Genomic DNA, 21,634 nt, shown 5'->3' with positions numbered 1-21,634 from the left:
CGCCTCGTGCCCACTACCTCCGTCCGTTGACTGATCCCCATTGACTTTGAATGGGGACGGACACGCAATTAGGGCTGGGCGATATTGCAAAAAAAATGATCACGATTATTTTTTCGATATCGATCGATATCGATAATAATCCCGATATATTATATTGTAAAAAAAAATATGTATCATTTTTTTTCTCTTATTTTCATTGTTGTTGATAGGCTGTGTGTGTGTGCGTGTGTGTGTGTGTGTGTGTGTGTGTGTGTGTGTGTGTGTGTGTGTGTGTGTGTGTGTGTGTGTGTGTGTGTGTGTGTGTGTGTGTGTGTGTGTGAGTGTGTGTGTGTAACGGAAGCTCAAACATGCACCAGGGAATGGGCGTGTACTTAGGCATTAACCGCAAAACTGCGATCTTATTTTTTTTTATTTTATTAAAATAAATAAATAAATAATGATAATATTTTTTTTTTCATATCGAGCATTTATGTCTAATGCTTATCGTCGTAATCGACGTGAGATTCATCGCGAATAATAATCGTAATCGAGTTATCGCCCAGCCCAACGCGCAATGCATTGTGGATCCGTGCGCTGAAGGCTCCATCAAAAAGTTGAAAAATGTTCAACTTTTTCTGCAGCGACGGATCCGTCATCCAATCAGAACACGTATGCAAATGTAAGCACTGTGACACTACTCGGGCTCTGACGACCCTGGAAACCTCCCCCATCCGTCAGCCACGCCTTCTGAGTCCTTTGACTGATGGTGCAGTGGGCACGAGGCGTAATGCAAAGCGAACAGAACTGAGTAGGGGAGGGCGTAGCCTAACTAGTGTGTGAACGACCCAGAGAAACGCAACGCAAGGCTTTAATAAAATCCCGGACGATTTTGAAATTCCGCCACACATTTTTTAAAAGTGTCTCAAAAAGAGGGCATGTCCGAGCAAAAGAGGACGTCTGGTTACCCTACGTACGGGAAACCCATTTGATTCCTACCTGTAACACTGTTAAATAGCGGCCCAAATTGGTGGGCGCTATCCTGGTCATTTCTCTGCGTGAGAAATACGAAGTGTGGCATGTGAGCGTGTGCATGGGTTGAATTGCGCGTGTCTCACGCCGAATGCGTGAGACTTGAGAGCCCTGTAACCAGTATATTATCCCGGATGTTGACAGTCGCAGTTCAGCAAAAGAGGCGTAGAAGAAGAAGAGGGCCGGATGTTGGCAGTAATGGTTGTGGAACTGTGCAGCGCCGTATGACGAATGTATTAAATATGTAAATTTGATCGGACCTGACTGGAAAGTATTACCCGACACAGTGGCAGGTGGAGTGACACAATTCACCCGCCACCATACAAATCCACCCGCAAATGGCATGTGGCGGGTGTTAATTTCCATCCCTGACGTACACACGTGGCACTTGCACGGTCGTAGCTCATTGGCGGGCCAAATTCTCTGGGCTGGCAAGGCAGAGAAAGGGGAGGTGGCATGTCCCCTTATGACGACATCCGTGGAGAATTCCAAAACGGCGGGTCTGAGCTTAGTTTCTTAAAAGGCAGAGCAGAATGCCTAGTACTCGTTTTACACCCAACTAAATTTTTAGCTACTGTTAGGCTTGGGGAATATGTTAGAAAACCTCAGAAAGTGACATTTTCATGCCATGGGATCTTTAAACAGAACACCCCACCACACACACATAATGATGGCTTATTTTGCATGCCATGAGTGCTTCCTATCCTAGACACCGATTAGGAACAAGAAGATTTAACTGATTAACGAAACAAACAGACTAATATTTTGAATTACATTTCGAATTACGGCGTTTAAGATTTTAACGGTTCCCACACACATTCACACCCCGACGGCAGAGTCGATCCCTCAGGGCGACAGCCAGTCAGGAGCAGTCAGGGTGAGGTTGTCTCGCTCAGGGACACCTCGACACTCAGCTAGGAGGAGCCGGGGATCGAACCAGAAACCTTCCGGTTACCAGTCAACCCGCTCTACCTCGTGATTGGTATGCAATTTGCATTGGGAGATGTGTGATCGACCGGGTATTGTATTGCAGTTAGGGAGAGGTGCTTTGCTTGAGGAAAACTCAATTTTCGGCTAAGAGGAGCCGGGGTTCGAACTAGCAACCTTATGGTAACGATCTAGCTGACCCGCAGAGAATATATTGATTGGGTCGTTCTGTAAAAGCCAGCTCAGTAAGCCTGTGTGTGTGTGTTGGTGTGTGTGTGTGTGTGTGTTGGCACATGCTTACTAAGCGTGTGTGTGTGTTGGCACATGCTTACTGCGCGCGTGTGTGTGCACGTTCTTAGTAAGCGTGTGTGCGTGCATGTCTGCGTGTTCGTACTAAGCGCGCACGTGTGTTTGTGTGTGTGTGAGTGCTTACTTTGCATGTGCGTGTGTGTGTATGTGGGCGTGCCAGCCAATGACAGAGATGGCTACCTCATTTTAACACAATCTCTTTCTAAATTATGCTTCTATAAGCCTCCCCCTCCCACCCCTTCTACTTATTGTATGTTTGTACGTCCTTGCACTTAATGTACGCACTTATTGTGTGTCGTACTTACTTATAGTATTAAGTTGTGTAGCTTCTTATCCTAGCTATCTTTGTTGTATACGGGGAATGGGTTAACCTAGTTATGGTTAGTGCTCGGCACTTGGTTCGTTCGTACGTTTGCGCACACACACACACGCACAAACAAACACACACACATTGTCACATGCTATGTGCTCACATGCACGCATACACAACCACACACACACACACACACAAACACACACACACACACACACACACACACTTACACTCTAAAATGCCCTCACACTCACACACACACAAATACACACATACACATTGACCCTCTGAAATGCACACACACACACACACACACACACACACACACACACACACACACACACACACACACACACACACACACACACACGCACACACACACACACACACAATCTCACAAACACACACAGTTAAAAAATACTAAAAAAGGAGGCGCTACAGATGGCTGCCACGTCTCAAGCTCCTCCTTAGGTGCCTTAGACAGCAGTCTCAAGAATCTCATTACCAGCGAATGTGGCTGTAATTGTTGTGCATTTTACAAAACCATCTTGAATCTTCAGTCACACGCGCATGTGCACGCACATAGACACACAGACACATACACATACACACTCCCACACACTCTCACCCTCAAATACACACACACACATACACACACACATACACAGACACACACAGACAGACAGACACACACAGACCCTCACACACACACAGACATACACACACAAATACACACACAGACAAACAGACATACACACACCCATTCCAACACACTTGCACTCTCAAACACACGTACTACCTACAATACACACACACACACACACACACACACACACACACACACACAGATAGACAGACTGACAGACAGACACACAGACAGACGGACGGACGGACGGGGAATCCAGAATCCAGAGAAAGTTGACAAATAGTTACATTTACATGTGTCGCAACATTAGTATACCCTACAATGCACACACAAACAGATACACACGCATACACACCAGTGGCGGCTGGAGGTTTTTAAAGTGAGGGAGGAAGGACTGCACGCTTGGTTGCCATTGGCCTGCTTGCACTGTTGGTGTATGGTGGCATAAGAATGTGAGACTCAAGTTGTTTCAGGGTCTTTTGGTGAACTACAAAATAGTAGGGAGGGATGTCAATACAATTGATACAAAGCCACCAGTGGCATCACTGTAATTTGAAAGCTGGTGGGCAGCATGATTTTTGAAATGGACTGTAAGGGCAGAAGGAAAGGATGCAAAGCCCATTGGTCAAATCAGGCATACTCTTGATTTTTAAAAGTAAGTAAAAAAATCTGGGCCTATCATTGGGCCTATTTTTGCCCTCAATGACTGAAGTTATTGGTTGTTATTTAGCTATGTTTATTTTCAGTTACAATTGTTTTAAGAAAAGACTCAAGATCAAAAGTGATTTTTTAAAATCCATCATGCTCTGCAACATTCACCCTTTCCACACCCTTTCCACAATACCACACAGAACGGTCAGGGTAACAAACTAGTAAACGAACAAGAACATGATTTCAAACAATCTGATCTATAAGCATGGTGCCTAGCAAGGAAAGTCGTATAGCAGCACCAACGAGATCTTGACACTTGTCGTGGCGTTTCGTTGCCCAATCAAGATTTTTCATATCAGTGAAACCATGAACAGCCCACGTTGGATATTTGCCATTATTCAAGAGCAAACAGGGCCAGCAATACAGTCGATTGCTAGTAATGATCCCAGTAAGCCATGAGTACCTAGCAAACCATGTAGCACCCACAACACTGACGTTGCCATTACTTTTGGTGATCTCGATTTTGGTAAGTGGTCTACCATTTTCTTTGGTCGCTAACTTAGCACTGTAACTCAATGAATGAAATGCTTTGTGTAATAAAACATGAACAATGTCCTCTGTTTCCAAAGTTTCCATTGTACACTTTATTTGCAAATGTTAGAATCTCGCTATCGTTCAGATGATTTGACTTGCTTTGCGTCTCTTAGACTGAGCGGCAATGCAGAGCAGGTTTGTTATCGACAGCGTTGCCCGATTGGGCAGATTAAAAGTAGCCCAATTGGGTGGGAAATTTGCCCAATCTGCAACACTGCTCACCAGCCACGGATCCTGCTTATTGGTTAATAGCGCAGCTCAATAGATTTTTGCGCGAATCAGACAGACCCCTTAAGGTCACACCCACTCAGAGGAGGACTTTCCTCCTCTCTCCCATTGAAACCCATGTTATTCACCGGCCGCCAGTACTTTCGGGGAAATTAATGGGAGTCAATGGAGGCTGAGGGAGGAACGACCTCCCTGAAGTCATTGTCAATAGGCCATAGGGGGTGCTAATGTCCCTATTTCCCAGGGAAATTAACATTATATATTCAAAGGCATTAAAGTAGTCATATTTAAGGGCATTAATCCATGACAGTAGTCCGGGCAATCTACATTTTTTATTCTCACCAATGTTAAGGAGGATCTTCCTCCCTCTCCTCAATGGAAAAGCCTCCACTGAATTACACAGACAGACAGACAGACAGACAGACAGACAGACAGACAGACAGACAGACAGACAGACAGACAGACAGACAGACAGACACACAGACAGACACACAGGTAGACAGACAGACAGACACTTGCACTTACACACGCACACACACTTACTCTCTCAAACACACACATAAAAGTTGTGTAAGAACAAATATTGGAGGTTAAAATGAATGCTGTATTCTCCAAGTCTAAAACATGGAACTCTCTGGTAGAGTGCCCGCCTCTGAATGAGACACTTCGAAAAGACTTTTCTGACCAATTAGGGCGGACCCATCCCTGATTGGTAAGGAATTTATCTCGCCTGTCAATAACTTGTGTGGGATAAGGGAGGGTGGGAGCAGAGAGAGAGGCACTATTAGCACATGCACGACTGCCTATTGAAGATAAGAGTCTTTCTCTCTGTAATACTGCGTTCACACCAAAATACACATTTGTCGCTGCATTGTCACCCAAGTTTTGTCGCGGGACAAATCATAATCTGTCGCTGTGCACGTTTTTTCAGGCGAATTTGTCGCGCCACATCTTTTGCCCGCCAACTGTGCTTCATGCCAATTCATTCTCAACCATGGCCGAGCCAACCACCGAGCAACCACCATTGCATGTCTTTACTTGTTGTGGTAGAGGGAGAGACGTCGGAGAACCCGACGCAGTCTATTCATAATATTGTAATGACCACGGAAGAGGCGGTGAATGAAGAATTGATAAGACAGCGATTTATTAGATACCTGATAAACCGTTGGAACACACAAGACCAGTAACCATAGCAACGCCGGTAAACAAACCCTGCAAAGCCCAATTTGGTGTGAACGCACCGTAAAGGGAAATCTGCACTCTGAATGGTTATCGAGCAACAGGTGTGCAGCTAACAGACAGACCTTGTAAACACACCCTTAAGGAATGTGGAGCATGTCAGAATGTTGGAGAGAGAGTGAGAGAAATTGAGGGAAAGAGTCAGTGTGTTTGTGTGTGTGTGTGTCACTATCTCATGTGTCATTTTTTAATAGTCTTTGTGTGTTTGTGTGTGTGCGTGTCTACCCAAATGTGTTTGCGCTTATCTCTATCTACGTGTGTGCATGAGTGTCTCTATCTACTGGTGTGTGGGTTTGTGTGCGTGTCTCTATAGACGTGTGTGTAGAGAGATGCCGAGATCGTTTATTGGCCTGTGGCATGTGCCACTGCGACAACTGACATACCATGGCATATGCCGTTCAGGAACGGTAACTGCCGTTCAGGTGGAACAGTAACTGCCATTCAGGTGGAACGGCATATGCCGTTCAGGAACGGTAACTGCCGTTCGGTGGGAACGGCATATGCCGTTCAGGAACGGTAACTGCCGTTCCGGACAATGGTATACGACACCAGCATGCCCCGCCTCCTCCGTATAATTTATTATTGCCGTAAATGTAAAGCTATATATATTTGGTCTTTATTGACACTATATCACAACATAACGCTGTAAATAAAGGGATTTATACGTTCCTCTTGTCCGTTCTGTTGTTAGGATATGTGCGATCTGTTTGTTGGTGCTTTTGAAAGTGCAGATGCTTTTGAAAACAGCCGGACTTGCTCCGGTGACGGTAGTGAGCCTAGCCACCTAAACAGGTCTGACTAATCGATAACAGAGATTTAACGTTGAACGTTTAAGTGTACTCATGGAAGTATGGATATCGGAACACAGCACATGACTACAGAGGCAGGTCCCTATATCTACCATGGGGTGGCACTGTAGCCTATGGCTAGACAGTCATCCATTTTTCCACTCATTTTATCAAGGTGTCCTAGTAGCGTAGACTATAGCCTACTGTATGACTGCTTCAGCTCATAACTATTCAATAGGCCAAATATTACGTTTTGCTTTTGTTCTTATTGGTGTTTAACCCAAAACTGTAAGTAGGCCTACAGGTTCCTATCATCACTGATCCAGTGTCATAATACCGACATGATCCAGTGGTATCATGGCATATAGGCCAACTTTTTTCCGCTGGCAAGCCAGTTATGGTAATCGGAAGTTCCATTTCCTACTGGAACCACAGTTTTTCCACTGGCATGCCACTCATGTTAAATGGTAATTACCAGTTTATACTGTTTTTCCACTGGCATGCCACTCATGTAAAATGGTAGGCCTAATTACCAGTTTATACTAGCACCTACCGTTTTTCCACTGGCATGCCACTAATGTAAAATGGTAAGTACTAGGGATGTGCATTTCTGGCAAAAAATACTATTCAATATTCGCTGATAAGTATTCGAATAATATTCGAAAATCTGTCAATTAAGAACCCCCCACACGCGCACACGCACCTCGGATACAGGCACACACAACGACACAGGGAGAGGCTTGTTGATGTGTATGAAATCAATCAAAATTATTAAAACATCGCTATTTATTTTACTGAACACAGCCAGCATGACGGTGAACTAGACACGTCTTTAGCATATGGCCAAATAAATGTACACGGTGTGTCTTTATACAATTTATTTGTTACCAGCATTCGTAGTGTTGATCAGTTGAGAAATCGTCCGCCAAAGACGTTGACGTCGCTTAGCAACCGAGGACTCTGAGGGATTATCAGTCTACGTCACTCCCCGCTCTACGCGCATGTCATGCAGGAAAGAGACGAGAGCGACAAGAGTAGTGGTGGATTTAATGATTCGTTTCCGTGACCCAGTTCGCGTGATTCAGTTCGCCAAGAGGAGTCGTTCGCGAATCGTTCGTTTGTTCGTTCGTTCAGTCGAGTTTCCGGTAGCACTAACTCCACTGAGTCTGACTGACTCCGCTGAGAACCGTGCAATGGCGTCCATTCCCTGGTTACCGCTACCGGAAACCAGGCTGAACGAACAAACGATTCGCGAACGACTCCTCCTAGTTCAGTCGATTCACCGGAAAGTCGACTGAACTGGGAGGAGTCGTTCCCGAATCAGCCTAGTTTCCGGTAGCGGTGAATCACATCATGGAATGCATGCCATTGCACAGTCTCAGCTGAGTCAGTCAGACTCAGTGCTACCAGAAACTCGACTGAGCTGGGAGGAGTCGTTCGCGAATCAGCCTAGTTTCCGGTAGCGGTGAATCGCATCATGGAATGCACGCCATTGCACGGTTCTCAGCTGAGTTAGTCAGACTCAGTGGAGTTAGTGCTACCGGAAACTCGTTTGTTCGTTCAGTCGAGTTTCCGGTGAATCGAATGGTGAACGAGACGAAGGAGAGAAACAAACCGGTTCGGTTCGTTCGTCCTAAAGACTCGTTCATTCAAACCGGTTCGCGAACGAACGAGCCAACACTAGACAAGAGCCGCAATCATGCCTTGTTGTGCGGTTGGTTGCACAAACCGTTTTAATAAGACTAACAAAACGAAGAGGTTTTACAGGATACCATCAACTCGCACCCCATTTAAGGCAAACAAGAGACGTCTTTGGTTACTTACAAGCAATCAGAAGAAGTGATTGGAACGAGCAGATGATTAAAGGCTAGGCTTACTACCGTCAACGGAGCAAGTCTGGCTGTTTTCAAAAGCATCTGTCATTTCAAAAGCAACAAGATCGCAGATATCCTTACAACAGAACGGACAAGAGAAACTTATAAATCCTTTTATTTATGGCGTTATGTTGTGATATAGTGCCAATAAAGACCAAATATATATCTTTACATTTACGGCAATACTTGTCTTGAAATTATACGGAGGAGGCGGGGCGTGCTGGTGTCATATACCATTGTTGGGAACGGCAGTTACCGTTCCTGAACGGCAGTTGCCGTTCCTGAACGGCAGTTGCCGTTCCTGAACGGCATATGACGTTCCACCTGAACGGCAGTTACCGTTCCTGAACGGCAGTTACCGTTCCTGAACGCCATATGCCGTTTCTGAACGGCATATGCCATGGTATGTGTGTATGTGCGTGTCTATCTATGCGTGTGTGTGTCTTTATTTACGTTTATGCGTGTCTATCTACGTGTGTGTTTCCATCTACGTGTGTCTTTATTTACGTGTGTGTGTGTGTTTCCATCTACGTGCGTGTGTGTGTGTGCGCAGTGATGCCTCCCCATAATGACTGTTGGGACCACCAGGCTAATATCGAACCGACATCGCCACGGCGACAAGGGGACCACCAAATTAAGGTAGCATAACCACGAGGTAGGTAGGGTAGGGAGCAGTGGTGGGGGGGGGGGCGCTGAAATTAAGACAGAGGCACCGCTGTCATTAACGACATTATCATTGTTCATCAAATCAGACCGCCAGCGATTCTTTACTGACTCATCTCCGTCGCAAACCGACGCCGGCGACGAAACATCTGAATTTGGTGGCGAAAAAATCTGCCACGATTTATCGTCTAGCGTGTAAGACATGTTTGAAACGTATGAAACGTCTTCAAAATGAAAGTAGGCGCTACACCATGCTTAGCACTAAAGATAGCTAAGATAAGGTGCTACACCAGTGGTTCTCAACCTTTTTTGAGCAAACGCCCCCCTGACCTTACCCTGATCCTCTGGCGTCCCCGTCCCCCCCCCCAAATAAAATGTAAAATTGTAAAAAAAAAAAAAAATTGTTTATTAAAATTAAACTAACAACCCCACTCACACTCGTGTTATTTTGCTTAAAGGTGTCATTGCATAATTTTTCATTGATTTTGAGGTGGTCTCTAATAGCAATGAATGCCCTCTGAGTCGATTTTGGTTGAAAAATATCGAAATGAATATTAATATTAAATATTATAATATAATTATTATAAATATTAATGAATATTCAGGACATCCAAATGTCTCACCTCTGATTGGCTAACAACACTGTCCATCACTGTAATAAACCTAATTCAACTTCCAGAGTGACACACGGGGGGGTGGGGGGCTAGAGAGAGAGGGAGAGAGAGAGAGAGAGAGAGAAGGAGAGAGAGAGAGAGATCTTGGCCAAGAAAGAAGAGTTGAGGGAGAAATGGTTGGATTGAACATTCCAACCATTTCGCGTGGGCACTCCCACGACTCCTGGCCGCCACGTCTCCCGTCGTGCCCCGTGAATGAATGGATGGCCCACAAACTGTGAGCACCGTGACAGTGGCCCGGGCAACGCGGGCACTGCGGCCCGGGCAACGCGGGCACAGCGGCCCGGGAACCGCGGGCACGGCACTCCCGCGTCTCCCGCTGTGCCCTGTCAATGAATGAATGGCCCGGGAACCGCGGGCACCGTGACATCGGCCCAGGCAACAGATTGCGCGCAGAGGCCTAATAAGGCCTATATATTTTGTATTTCAAATGCAAACGTTTTTTCGTGGAGACTACGCTCATAGCAGCTGTAACTGAACAACTGCAAGAGGAAGGAGGAAAACGGGCTATGAAATAAAATGTGTAAATTTTATGTTTGATTGTGTTTGATTGTGTTGTGTCGGTTATGTTTATCAGCGTTACTATAGAGATCATGACGATAGCTGATGTTACGGGAGTCCGGGCGTGTGCAGGACCGAACCACGCTGCCTGTCTGACCACCGTTACACTGCACATAGACAGTAAAAAGTAGCTGAGACGGTAGAGGGGTTAGAAACGAATAAATGAAAATCTGCCATTTATTTCAGGTAGCCTATTTTTTCACCAAAAAATTGAAAACCATGAAAGTTTAAAATCCCCACCAAAAAATGAAAAGAAATCACGTTCCCAGCGTCCCCCTAGGTACCTAGGAGATACCTAGGATAAGATGCTACACCATCCTAAGTACTAAAGATAGCTAGGATAAGATGTTCCACAATGCTAGGTACTATAGATAGCTAAGGAAAGATGCTACGCCATGCTGTGTAATAAATATAGCTAGGATAAGATGCTACACCATGCTTGGAACTAAAGATAGCTAGGATAAGATGCTACACAATGCTAAGTACTAAAGATCACTAGGATAAGATGCTACACAACTAAGTGCTATAATCAAGTACGACATACATAAGTGCGTATACAAGTGCCAGGACGTACAACATAAAATAAGTGTGTACATTAAGTGCCAGGACGTACTACATACAATAAGTGCGTACATTAGGTGCCAGGACATACAACATAAAATAAGTGTGTACATTAAGTGCGAGGACGTACAACATACAATAAATGTCTACATTAAGTCCCAGGACGTACGACATACAATAAGTGTGTACAATAAGTGCCAGGATGTACAAACATTCATTAAGTGTGTACATCAAGTGCCAGGACGTACTAAGTGAGTAAAACCGAGTAAAACCGAACTGAAAACAAAATAAGACAGATGTTTTCCTCGGTCAGCCCGGAGCGTAATCAACCCTATGAGTCTGTTGGGAGAGAGAACAGATTAATCGAGGCAAAGATATACTACCCTTCAGCTGGGGCAGTGATTGTATTGATCACAAACACATAAACACACAATTACAGAAGCACATGCACACACACACACATTCTGTAGTCGTTGGCAATGTCTTTGCATATCATCAGATGAAGAGAGAGCGAGAGCGAGAGCGAGAGCGAGAGCGAGAGCGAGAGAGGTAGAGGTAGAGAGAGAGAGGGGGGGCAGAGGGAGAGGGGGAGAGAGAGAACGGTTCTTATCCATGATAGATTGCTAGATGTTTAATGCTTTGTTGCGTCTCGGAGGTCTGTAGTCTGGCCCGAGCCAATCAGATATTGTATTCCCTTGATTTCAGACACACTTCAAAGCTGTTTGTTATGGTTCAGTTATGCTGTGTTCGAGTGGTGCCTGCCCATGGGTAAAACATTTGCTTATAGATGTTACAGACGAGTACCTATAATTATTAAGATGTTCTTGTTAGTTCATGTAACACACACATGTTATCTTCATAGGCTTAGTGTGCAAGTTTGATCTGAGGGTTTGCATATTGGGCATATAAGTTTAAGTACACATAGCAAACATCAAGGAGAGAGAGAGAGAGAGAGAGAGAGAGAGATCAAGTACTATGTCCTCACATTGTTTGTCTGTGCAGCACACTGCTTTTCAAACCAGTTTTGCGACTGTCAAAACATTTCACGCCTTTTCAAAGCAGGAAAAATGCAAATGCTATCAAAGAGTGAGTTTAAGCAAAGCACTGTGTATGGACGTGGAGAGACGCCACCTTATGTAAAGAGATGATGAACTTACTGTGAAATGTAATGTATTCTAGCTAAATTTGTTGGATGCAAATAAGTTGCATGCGGGGAATGGGTTAATCTAATGATTGATTTAGTGCTATGAACATCCTTACTGTACCAACAGCGATATATTGATGTTTCTCTTTCTTCTGAAAAACAAAGCCAAAGTAATCAAATGCATTGTAGAAAGTGAGATATATTAAAGATTCTGCAGAAAGCTAAAGCTAAAAAAAGCTAAAGATAAATACTGTGTTTGCATTCTATACATTGTTTATTATACTGTTAAAGTAGTGCATGAGACAATTTATCTTGGCATGCACCAAAACCCTACTGGAATGACTGATCACACTAAAACCTCTTGGAAACCATCTCCAAAAGCAGCCGGCCCAAATGAATTACTGTAACAGATTTTACTTAATGCCTTAATTGACTTCCTTAATTTAACATATCCTCTGGTGCTTCTGGCTGACACTCCCATCAACCAGGACTGGGGTAGGTACATGCCCAGGGTTAGTTATCGACCATATGGGTTACCATGATGAACACCAGTGTGTAAGCTACGCTAGGCTAATTGCGGCACGATGCTACGCGAGAAAGAGCGGGAAAATCTGACTTACCTCTTTTGTAAATTGTGTTGTTTGTAAATTTTGTAAATGTGTTATTTGGTAATTTTTTTAATTTGGTAATTTTTGTAATTTGTAATTTAGGAATTTCTCATTTAGTAATTTGACAAATTTCTGCTACGGCTGATTAATAAAGTTGCATCTAATCTCATGTATTTTGCTAATAGCGCCTACATCTATTTTGTGCTGTTTTGTGAGCGAATTACTTAAACATTCACGGTCAGGGTTTTAAAATGCTGCTGACTCTCCCAATATGTTGATTGTGCTGAGAGAGAGAGAGCGAGAGAGAGAGAGGGAGAGAGAGAGAGAGAGAGAGAGAGAGAGAGAGAGCGAGAGGGGGGGGGGGGGGGGCAGAGGTAGAGAGAGAACGCTTCTTATACATGATAGATTGCTGGATGTTTAATGCTTTGTTGCGTCTCGGAGGTCTGTAGTCTGGCCCGAGCCAATCAGATATTGTATTCCCTTGATTTCAGACACACTTCGAAGCTGTTTGTTATGGTTCAGTTATGCTGTGTTCAAGTCGTGCCTGCCCATGGGTAAAACATTTGCTTATAGATGTTACAGACGAGTACCTATAATTATTAAGATGTTCTTGTTAGTTCATGTAACACACACATGTTATCTAGGCTTAGTGTGCAAGTTTGATCTGAGGGTTTGCATATTGGGCTTCTTAAGTTTAAGTACACATAGCAAACATCAAGGAGAGAGAGAGTGAGAGGGAGAGAGAGAGAGTGAGAGAGAGAGAGGGAGATCAAGTACTATGTCCTCACATTGTTTGTCTGTACATCACACTGCTGTTCCAACCAGTTTTGTGACTGTCAAAACATTTCACGCCTTTTCAAAGCAGGAGAAATGCAAATGCTATCAAAGAGTGAGTTTAAGCAAAGCACTGTGTTTGGAAGTGGAGAGACGCCACCTTATGTAAAGAGATGATGAACTTACTGTGAAATGTAATGTATTCTAGCTAAATTTGCTGTAGGCAAATAAGTTGTATGCGGGGAATGGGTTAATCTAGTGATTGTTAGTGCTTTGAACATCCTTGCTGTACTAACAGCGACATATTGATGTTTCTCTATCTTCTGAAAAACAAAGCCAAAGTTAAAAAATGCATTGTAGAAAATGATATATATTAAAGATTCTGCAGAAAGCTAAAGCTAAATAAAGCTAAATACTGTGTTTGCATTCTATATATTGAAATCATCTCTAAAAGCAGCCGGCCCGACTGAATTACCGTACAAATTTTTCCTTAATGCCTTAATTGACTTCCTTAATTTAACATATCCTCTGGCGCTTCTGGCTGACACTCCCATCAACCAGGACAGGGGTAGGTACATGCCCAGGGTTAGTTATCGACCATATGGGTTACCATGATGAACACCAGTGTGTATGCTACGCTAGGCTAATTGCGGCACGATGCTACGCGAAAAAGAGCAGGAAAATCAGACTTACCTCTTTTGTGAATTGTGTTGTTTGTAAATTTTGTAATTTTTTGAATTTGGTAATTTTTGTGATTTGTAATTTAGGAATTTCGCATTTAGTAATTTTACAATATTCAATATATTTCTGCTATGGGGGATTAATAAAGTTGCATCTAATCTCATGTAACAATAGCGCCTAAAGCTTTTTAAAATGCTGCAGACTCTCCCAATATGTTGATTGTGCTGAGAGAGAGAGAGAGAGAGAGAGAGAGAGAGAGAGAGAGAGAGAGAGAGAGAGAGAGAGAGAGAGAGAGAGAGCGAGAGGGAGGGGAAAGAGGGAGACAAGGCGAGAGGGAGAGACAAGGAGAGGGGGAAAGAGGGAGAGGAAGACAGGGAGCCAAGGAAAGAGAGAGAGAAGGACAGAGAGAGAGTGTATCGCATTGCATTGTTTGTCTGTACATCCCACCGACATATTTACTGCCTCTGCGTTTTATCATAAAGTCAGACTCTGACCCTCTCTGCGGGGGCAATATTAACAGTTGTTAATATTGGGGCAATTGATCATTATCAATATTAGCAAAAACCCTGTTAACGCTGTAGCAAGGCGTTAGCATGTGCTATAGCGTTAGGGGATGGTGTTGTTAAGAAGGCCAATTAAGCTGCATTCTGCTAACCACAAGAAGCTAACGTTTCCATGGCACAAAACAATCAGCAAGTGTCTAGGTGAGCTGGGGATAAGAACAGAAATGGGAAATGATTTGGCAGAAGTCATGAAGTCACATAAATAACCTTAACAAAGGCACCGTCAGACCGGCCAGATACTAAAGGGACCTTGTAAAAAGACTATTTCTATAGCGCTTTTCTAACCAGTGGTCCACTTTACAATACTGCCTCACATTCATCCATTCATACACACATTCACCCATTCATACACACATTCACTCATACATATGCACATTCACCCATGTATGCACACATGCACCCATTCATAAACCAATTCATACACACATTCACCAATTTATGTACACATTCACCCATTCATAACCCCATTCACCCATTCATACACATTCACCCATTCATTCACCCAATCACACACCGACGGTGGAGCCGACTCCTCAGGGCGACAGCATGCTGGTCAGGAGCAGTCAGGCCGCGGCTACACCAGACGCGGAAATTTTGCTTTGCGGACGCGGTATGAACGCAGCAGAATTCGAAACCGTTGAAAGCAATGAGAGTGGCTACACCAGACGCTGAAACTGAACGTACCGCGCCGACATTTCCACGTGGAAAATTAAGACATAGACTGGTTTCTATTTTTATTATTTTCCGTGAGGTTTGCGTGGGCCTTTTAAGATAGAGTATGGTAATAAATCAATGAAATGTAATGAAAACCATTATATATTTTGCTGTGAATAATGAGGGAATCAATAAATCTGATTATTTCCCAAACCCTCGAGAGCTGTTACTATGGAGATTTAACGTTTTTAACGATTAAAACATTACTTTTCTGTTTGAAGACGAGTGTATAAGATAGATAGTATACGTAGACAGTGTAAGTATATAGATAGCAAGTAGGCCTCGATAGTTGATAGTTCAAGAATGGATGATTATTTATTAATTCATGAAGTTGAAAAACGAGTACAGCTTTACGACCACAGTGACCCGAAATATAAGGATAAACGTCAAAGAGATGCCGGATGGAGAGCTGTTTCGGAGGCAGTTGGCATAACTGGTGAGTAACTTCTATACTATACTTCTATACTATAAGCAGCTATTGAACTGGACCATAGTAATACTAATTATTCATAATAGTGGACGTTCCTCAAAATCATTATGTCTATAGCATTACTTTAAAATTGTTTTACTTAGTCTATAGTGCTTATCCTGAGAATGTATTTTTAAGTGGAAACAGATTAAAATGAATCATGGTGTCAACAAGAACGTTTTAATCAACATACATTTGGAACCAAGAATGTCTGATGAGAGACAGGGAAACAGACAGAGCGAGAGAGAGAGACAGGGAAACGGACAGAGAAAGAGAGCGGGGGGAGAGACAGACAGAGCGAGAGAGAGAGAGATTGATAATCAATATCTATTTACAAAATATCAATATATATTTACAAAAAGATATATACAATGATCATCATGTTATCCAAACCTATTAAACTACATTATTTACAAAATTATTTACACATTATGTGCACTATTTAAAGCTCCTTCTGGGGAGTCAAAGAAATTACAGAGGAACTCCCGAGTCTGAAGGGCTTCCCTGGGTCCTCTGTTACCCCCCATGTGTCTGACACTTTGCAGACCATGTTCTCCATCCCTTTGACCCTCTACCATATCTCTGTTCTTAGGCTTGATCAGATAATTATGTAGCACACATGCTGCCATGACTACCATGTCTATATGACACGGCAGCATGGATATTCTTGACAAAAAAACCCTCCATCTGGCCGCAAGAATGCCAAAGGCACACTCCACTGTCATGCGAGCTCTTGACAGCCTGTAGTTAAAGTTACTATTATGCCTTGACAGGTTGCTGCCAGGGTAGGGTCGCATCAGGTACCGCTTCAAGGGAAACGCAGCATCCCCTACCATCATGTATGGCACGTAACCTTGCTGACCATAACCAGGCAGGGGGGTGTCTTCTGGCACATTCAAAGTCTTTTCACTCATTCCCCTCCCCAGTGCTGAATGAGCGAACACCCCACCATCACTTGCACGGCCAAAATCGCCAACTTGTATGATTATAAATTTTGAGTCCGCATCCACCAGGGCCAACAAGATTATTGAAAATGTTTTTTTATAATTAAAAAACTGGCTGCATGATTTTTTGGGTGCTTGAATTTGAATGTGCTTCCCGTCGATGGCCCCAATGCAATTTGGAAACTGCCATCTTCTCCAAAAGCGCTCTGCGATAGCTGTCCATGATTCCTCCGCTGGTTTCGGCATTTGGGTCTCCATCATGTGATCGACAACTGCCCTACAGGTCATGTGAACGGAGTCTGCCACTGTTTTTCTGCCCAGCCTGTAGGCAAGAGCCAGACTCCTGAAAGACTCTCCGGTGGCAAGGAATCTGTAGGAAAATATATAATTTGTTAACTGGTGTACAACATACATCAGTTATTGTTACTTTAAAGAAAAAAATCTGTTATTCAATTATCTGGCAATTTATGTCAACAGTTGTGAAGTGCCAAGGTCGCTGGAAGGACCTAAGGGACCAATTTTCCAAAAAAACTTTACAACCACGGAGTGGATCAGCAGCAGGACCCCAAAAGGAGTGGAAATACACCCAAGCCCTGTCTTTTCTTATTCCCCACCTTCAACCCAGGAGGTACAGTGCAAACACTGAAAGGCAGTGATGGCTCACTGATTCCCAGCACACTATTTTACGTATAGCACAAGTTCTAAAATAACTGAAAAGATTTTCTCATTTTAAGAATCAGCATACATTTACCTAGACTATAAATCATTGTGCATGTCATTTATGCTTTAGCTCTAGAAGCAACCTAGACCAAGTTGAAGATTGGGAGGCATTGGACCTGAGCCATGGAGAGGATGTGCGGGAGGAGAATGACCATCAACCAGATCAGCATTCTCAACCTGGTTCTTCAACCAACAGGGTAGGGCTGTGCAATTGTTTTCCTAACCTAATAAATATTTGTGTTAAATAATTGTAATTTCAATGTTGATTCAAATAATTGTGATTATCATTCTTTTCCATAATCAAACAGCCCTACAGCAGACCTGCTGCACGAAAGAGGGCCTCAGCACCTATGGAGTCTTTGGAGGATAGGCTGCTGGCTATGGTCCAGGAGCCTCCACAGCACATGCACCATCGTGTGCCACAGGAGGAGGATGAGATGTTACATTTTGTCTGGTGCCCTTGCTGAACAAATTAAGTGGCTGCTCTTTTAGAAGGGCTCCAGGGTGTCCATGATCTGGACCAAGGGCACCAGCAGGCACAGACGCAGGGCCCTGGTCTAATTAGGCCATGGGATCAGACATCCCAGCCATCCCACCAGAGCCACCAGCCATCCCACCAGAGCCGCCAGCCATCCCACCAGAGCCGCCAACCCCAACTATTATATGCACCACCCTCACATGCACAGGCACAGAGGTACAGACCAAGTGAGGAGACTTGGGGGGAATGTGGTGAGAGTACTGTGCCCTCACCCATTCCTCACTACACAGACTTATAGTGTATTAATAGTGCAATAAATTGTCTATTTAAATCCATATTTCCTTTGTGTTTCTCTGTAACTTGTCAACACCTAAGCCCATGCAGTTTGTCTGAAATTGATGGAGTAAGTAAAGGCGGTGCAATGCCCCCCTGGGTTCGACTGCCAGTCTGTAATTGGTGTCCTGTCGCTGGAGATCTGCACCAATCACTGACAGGATGTGGTCCATCTGCGTTGGTGTCATACGAAAATACGATCGATGGGTTGCAGCGTTAAAACGCAACTCCTCCGCCAGGTTGTAAAATACCCCTTGCTGTCGCCTGCACTGGTTGATTGCAGTCACCCAGGTCCGTTTCCTCTTTTTAATCCTTTGGAGGATAACAAGTACGGCAAGTGCCTTCCTCCTATTCACTGTAGGCACTGTAAAACAACTCTCTTGTGGTTAGATTGCACATCTGTCATTTATGCTAGACTATCTGCAACTAGCCTGTCTGTTATTAACGAATTAATCAGTTAGTTAGTATCACACAAACATACGTTTAAAACAACTCTGTAGAGGTTAGATTATTCACAGCTTTTCATCTATGCTAATATGTCTGCAACTAGCCTGTCTGCAATACCGAAGTTTTACATAACTTGCTATATATCAAACCTACTTAGTCAGACTAATATTATATTGATCTTTGACGTGGAAGCTGGTTACCCTAGCTATTTCATTTGCAACTAATTTGTTTGTATCAAATTAGTTAGTTGGTCACTTACCAACGTAACTTTGTATCAATGTTTTATGGTTTATGTCCGTTGATGGTTGCTTGGTAACTATGTCTAGCTCAAATTTAACGTTATACAAATGTAGTTTGATTTACGGGTTGCTGTAGACTTAATACTTACCCATGTTACTCTGATCCAGATTAACTGGTGCCGATGAACTGTGGTTTATAAAATATATAAACACAAGCGATCATAAAAGATAAAGGAGCCAATTTTTAACGCGTCCAGTGTAGCCGGTTAATTAAAAATTTCCGCTTGGTGAACGTTCTATTTCCGCACGAGTGAATTTCCGCGTCTGGTGTAGCCGTAGCGTCAGGGTGAGGTGCCTCCATCAGGGCACCTTGACACTCGGAGGAGCCGGGGATCCAACTAGCAACCTTCCGCTAGGCTGTGTACGAAAATGGTTCCGGGAAGTTTAGAAGTTGTGTCGTGTTGATCTGTTCAATCCAACGGAGGTGGAGGGGTTTTGTCCTTTGGGTGGAATGTGTGGAAGAGAGCGAGTGAGAGCGAGTAAAATATTGAAATGATTGCAAAAGCTGGGAAGGAAGACTCATTGGAAATGCATGGAAATTGTAATCCATGCATACGACATTATAACAAAATAGACCCCTTCCTACAAAACTGTCTTGTTCCGTTGATTTTTGGGAATCACCTCAGCTCTGGCCCTTCTCACCTGCAGGGTTTGGGGTTTGAAACCTCTTCAAGTGCCTTCTTGTGCCTATCGCAAGGTTTGCTCTGCAGACGAACTAATCAGGACAATCAGAGCTGAAGGGGTTCCTCGAGATAGGGGGGCGACATGTATTTAGTCATTGCTGTCATCAATGGTTTTTTTCGTACTTTCATTGCTGAGACCTTTTTTGGCCTCTCTCTCTGTCTGTCTAGTGTCTGTCTGTTTCTCTCTCTCTCTCGCTACCTCTCTCTCTCGCTACCTCTCTCTCACTCTGTTTGTCAGTCTGTCTGTGTCTCCCTCTCTCTCCGTCTCTCTCTGTCTCACTGTCTCTCTCTCTCTCTCTCTTTCTACCTGCAACCAAATCTACCCTTGGGTACAAATAAAGTTACCTTACACCTCTCTCTCTCTCTCTCTCTCTCTCTCTCTCTCTCTCTCTCTCTCTCTCTCTCTCTCTCTCTCTCTCTCCCTCTCTCTCTCTCTCTCTCTCATCACCCAATTCCCTGCTCGAGTTGGTGTCTGGCTGCAAAGGTGTGAATCCATTTGTGATGAAGCCCCCCCCCCCCTCCCACCTCTTAACACATTTCACCAGTGACTCCGGTTAGTGAACAGAACACATGTTAACGTCGCTTCTGGCTCTCAGACGCCTATGGACGAGGCACATCTGTGGAAAGAGTGTGGGTTTGGCTCTCTCTCTCTCTCTCTCTCTCTCTCTCTCTCTCTCTCTCTCTCTCTCTATCATTTGCTGTGAAAGGAGGGGGAGAGGTATTGGGAAGTCCTAATAAATCCTGAAGCTATCTGCTGTTAGGGGGACCTCTCTCTCTCTCTCTCTCTCTCTCTCTCTCTCTCTCTCTCTCTCTCTCTCTCTCTCTCTCTCTCTCTCTCATAGTGGGATATTCTCCGGCTCAAACACTTTGCAACAGATGCTGACTGTTTGAAATGGCCCTGCCGGTGTCATTTTGGGCCTGTTTTAACAGCCTGCCGCACCGTTTTTGCAGAGCCATGGTGCCGTTTTAAAGGGGTCCTATCCCGCCACCAGGTGTTAGCGTGATTGGCCGCTACAAGCCGCTTTGAATGTCGTCCTTTTCCTGTGTTTTAGTGACATCACAAGTGGGTGTGTCCACCTAGATCTAAAGGTGGAGGAGGTGATGGTGGTGTTGGTGTTCAGAGAGAAGGGAGGTTGAGGTCCCTGCTGTCACCTCAGCAGGCTCAGCTCGTTTTCCAGGGGATTTCTCCGGGCAAGTTCTCACGAGATGCCCCTCCCTCCCGCATCCAAAACATTTCAGAGTGCCAGAGTTGACAAACACTGCATAATCAAAATCATTCACTTTTATACTGAAAACTAAATTCAGTTCAGCATCTTTCTTATTCAAAATCATATGAACTTGCTTATAGCCGACACAATTTTCCCTTGCCTTGACAAATCCCTGATCAACACTTCATCCCCGATAAACGGGGGGTTGTTGGAGATGGTGACCCTTGCCGCAGGTGTAGTTAGCGGAGATACTGACACAAAGGAATCCTTAACCACTACTTTGTTTGCTTTCGCTACGCTGTCAACAAAAATCACGACTACTGCCACTTCTGCCAAACTGCAGTCCTCAACCGAGCACGGAAAAGTCGGGGAGATCTTGAAGCCGTGCATTCGGCCCAGATCGCGCATTCAGGCGCACCGACCGGCAGCCGCTGGTCGATCGCAAAAAACACCCCAAATAATACAAAAACCCACAAAAAAACCTTAACAACACCTTCACCTAGCTATATTAAACCCAATTACAAAAATAAATT

The 21,634-nt window shown here is 44.1% G+C and overlaps 2 protein-coding genes across 2 annotated transcripts in view; one reads left to right on the top strand and one right to left on the bottom strand.

Moving 5' to 3' along the window:
- The window catches only part of LOC132460681 (cholecystokinin receptor-like), a 97,888-nt gene that overhangs the window by 1,846 nt on the left and 74,408 nt on the right, over nucleotides 1-21,634 (top strand). The gene's annotated exons all lie outside the window — the stretch shown is intronic.
- Nucleotides 16,148-17,996, bottom strand: LOC132460707 (uncharacterized). Its single transcript, XM_060055566.1, has one exon. It carries the CDS (start codon nucleotides 17,345-17,347, stop codon nucleotides 16,412-16,414), a length of 936 nt encoding a protein of 311 aa, XP_059911549.1. The 5' UTR covers nucleotides 17,348-17,996; the 3' UTR covers nucleotides 16,148-16,411.

The sequence above is a fragment of the Gadus macrocephalus genome, chromosome 7 (genome assembly GCF_031168955.1).
Source record: "Gadus macrocephalus chromosome 7, ASM3116895v1".
Lineage (NCBI taxonomy): Eukaryota > Metazoa > Chordata > Actinopteri > Gadiformes > Gadidae > Gadus > Gadus macrocephalus.
This window is presented reverse-complemented; position numbering and strand designations above follow the sequence as displayed.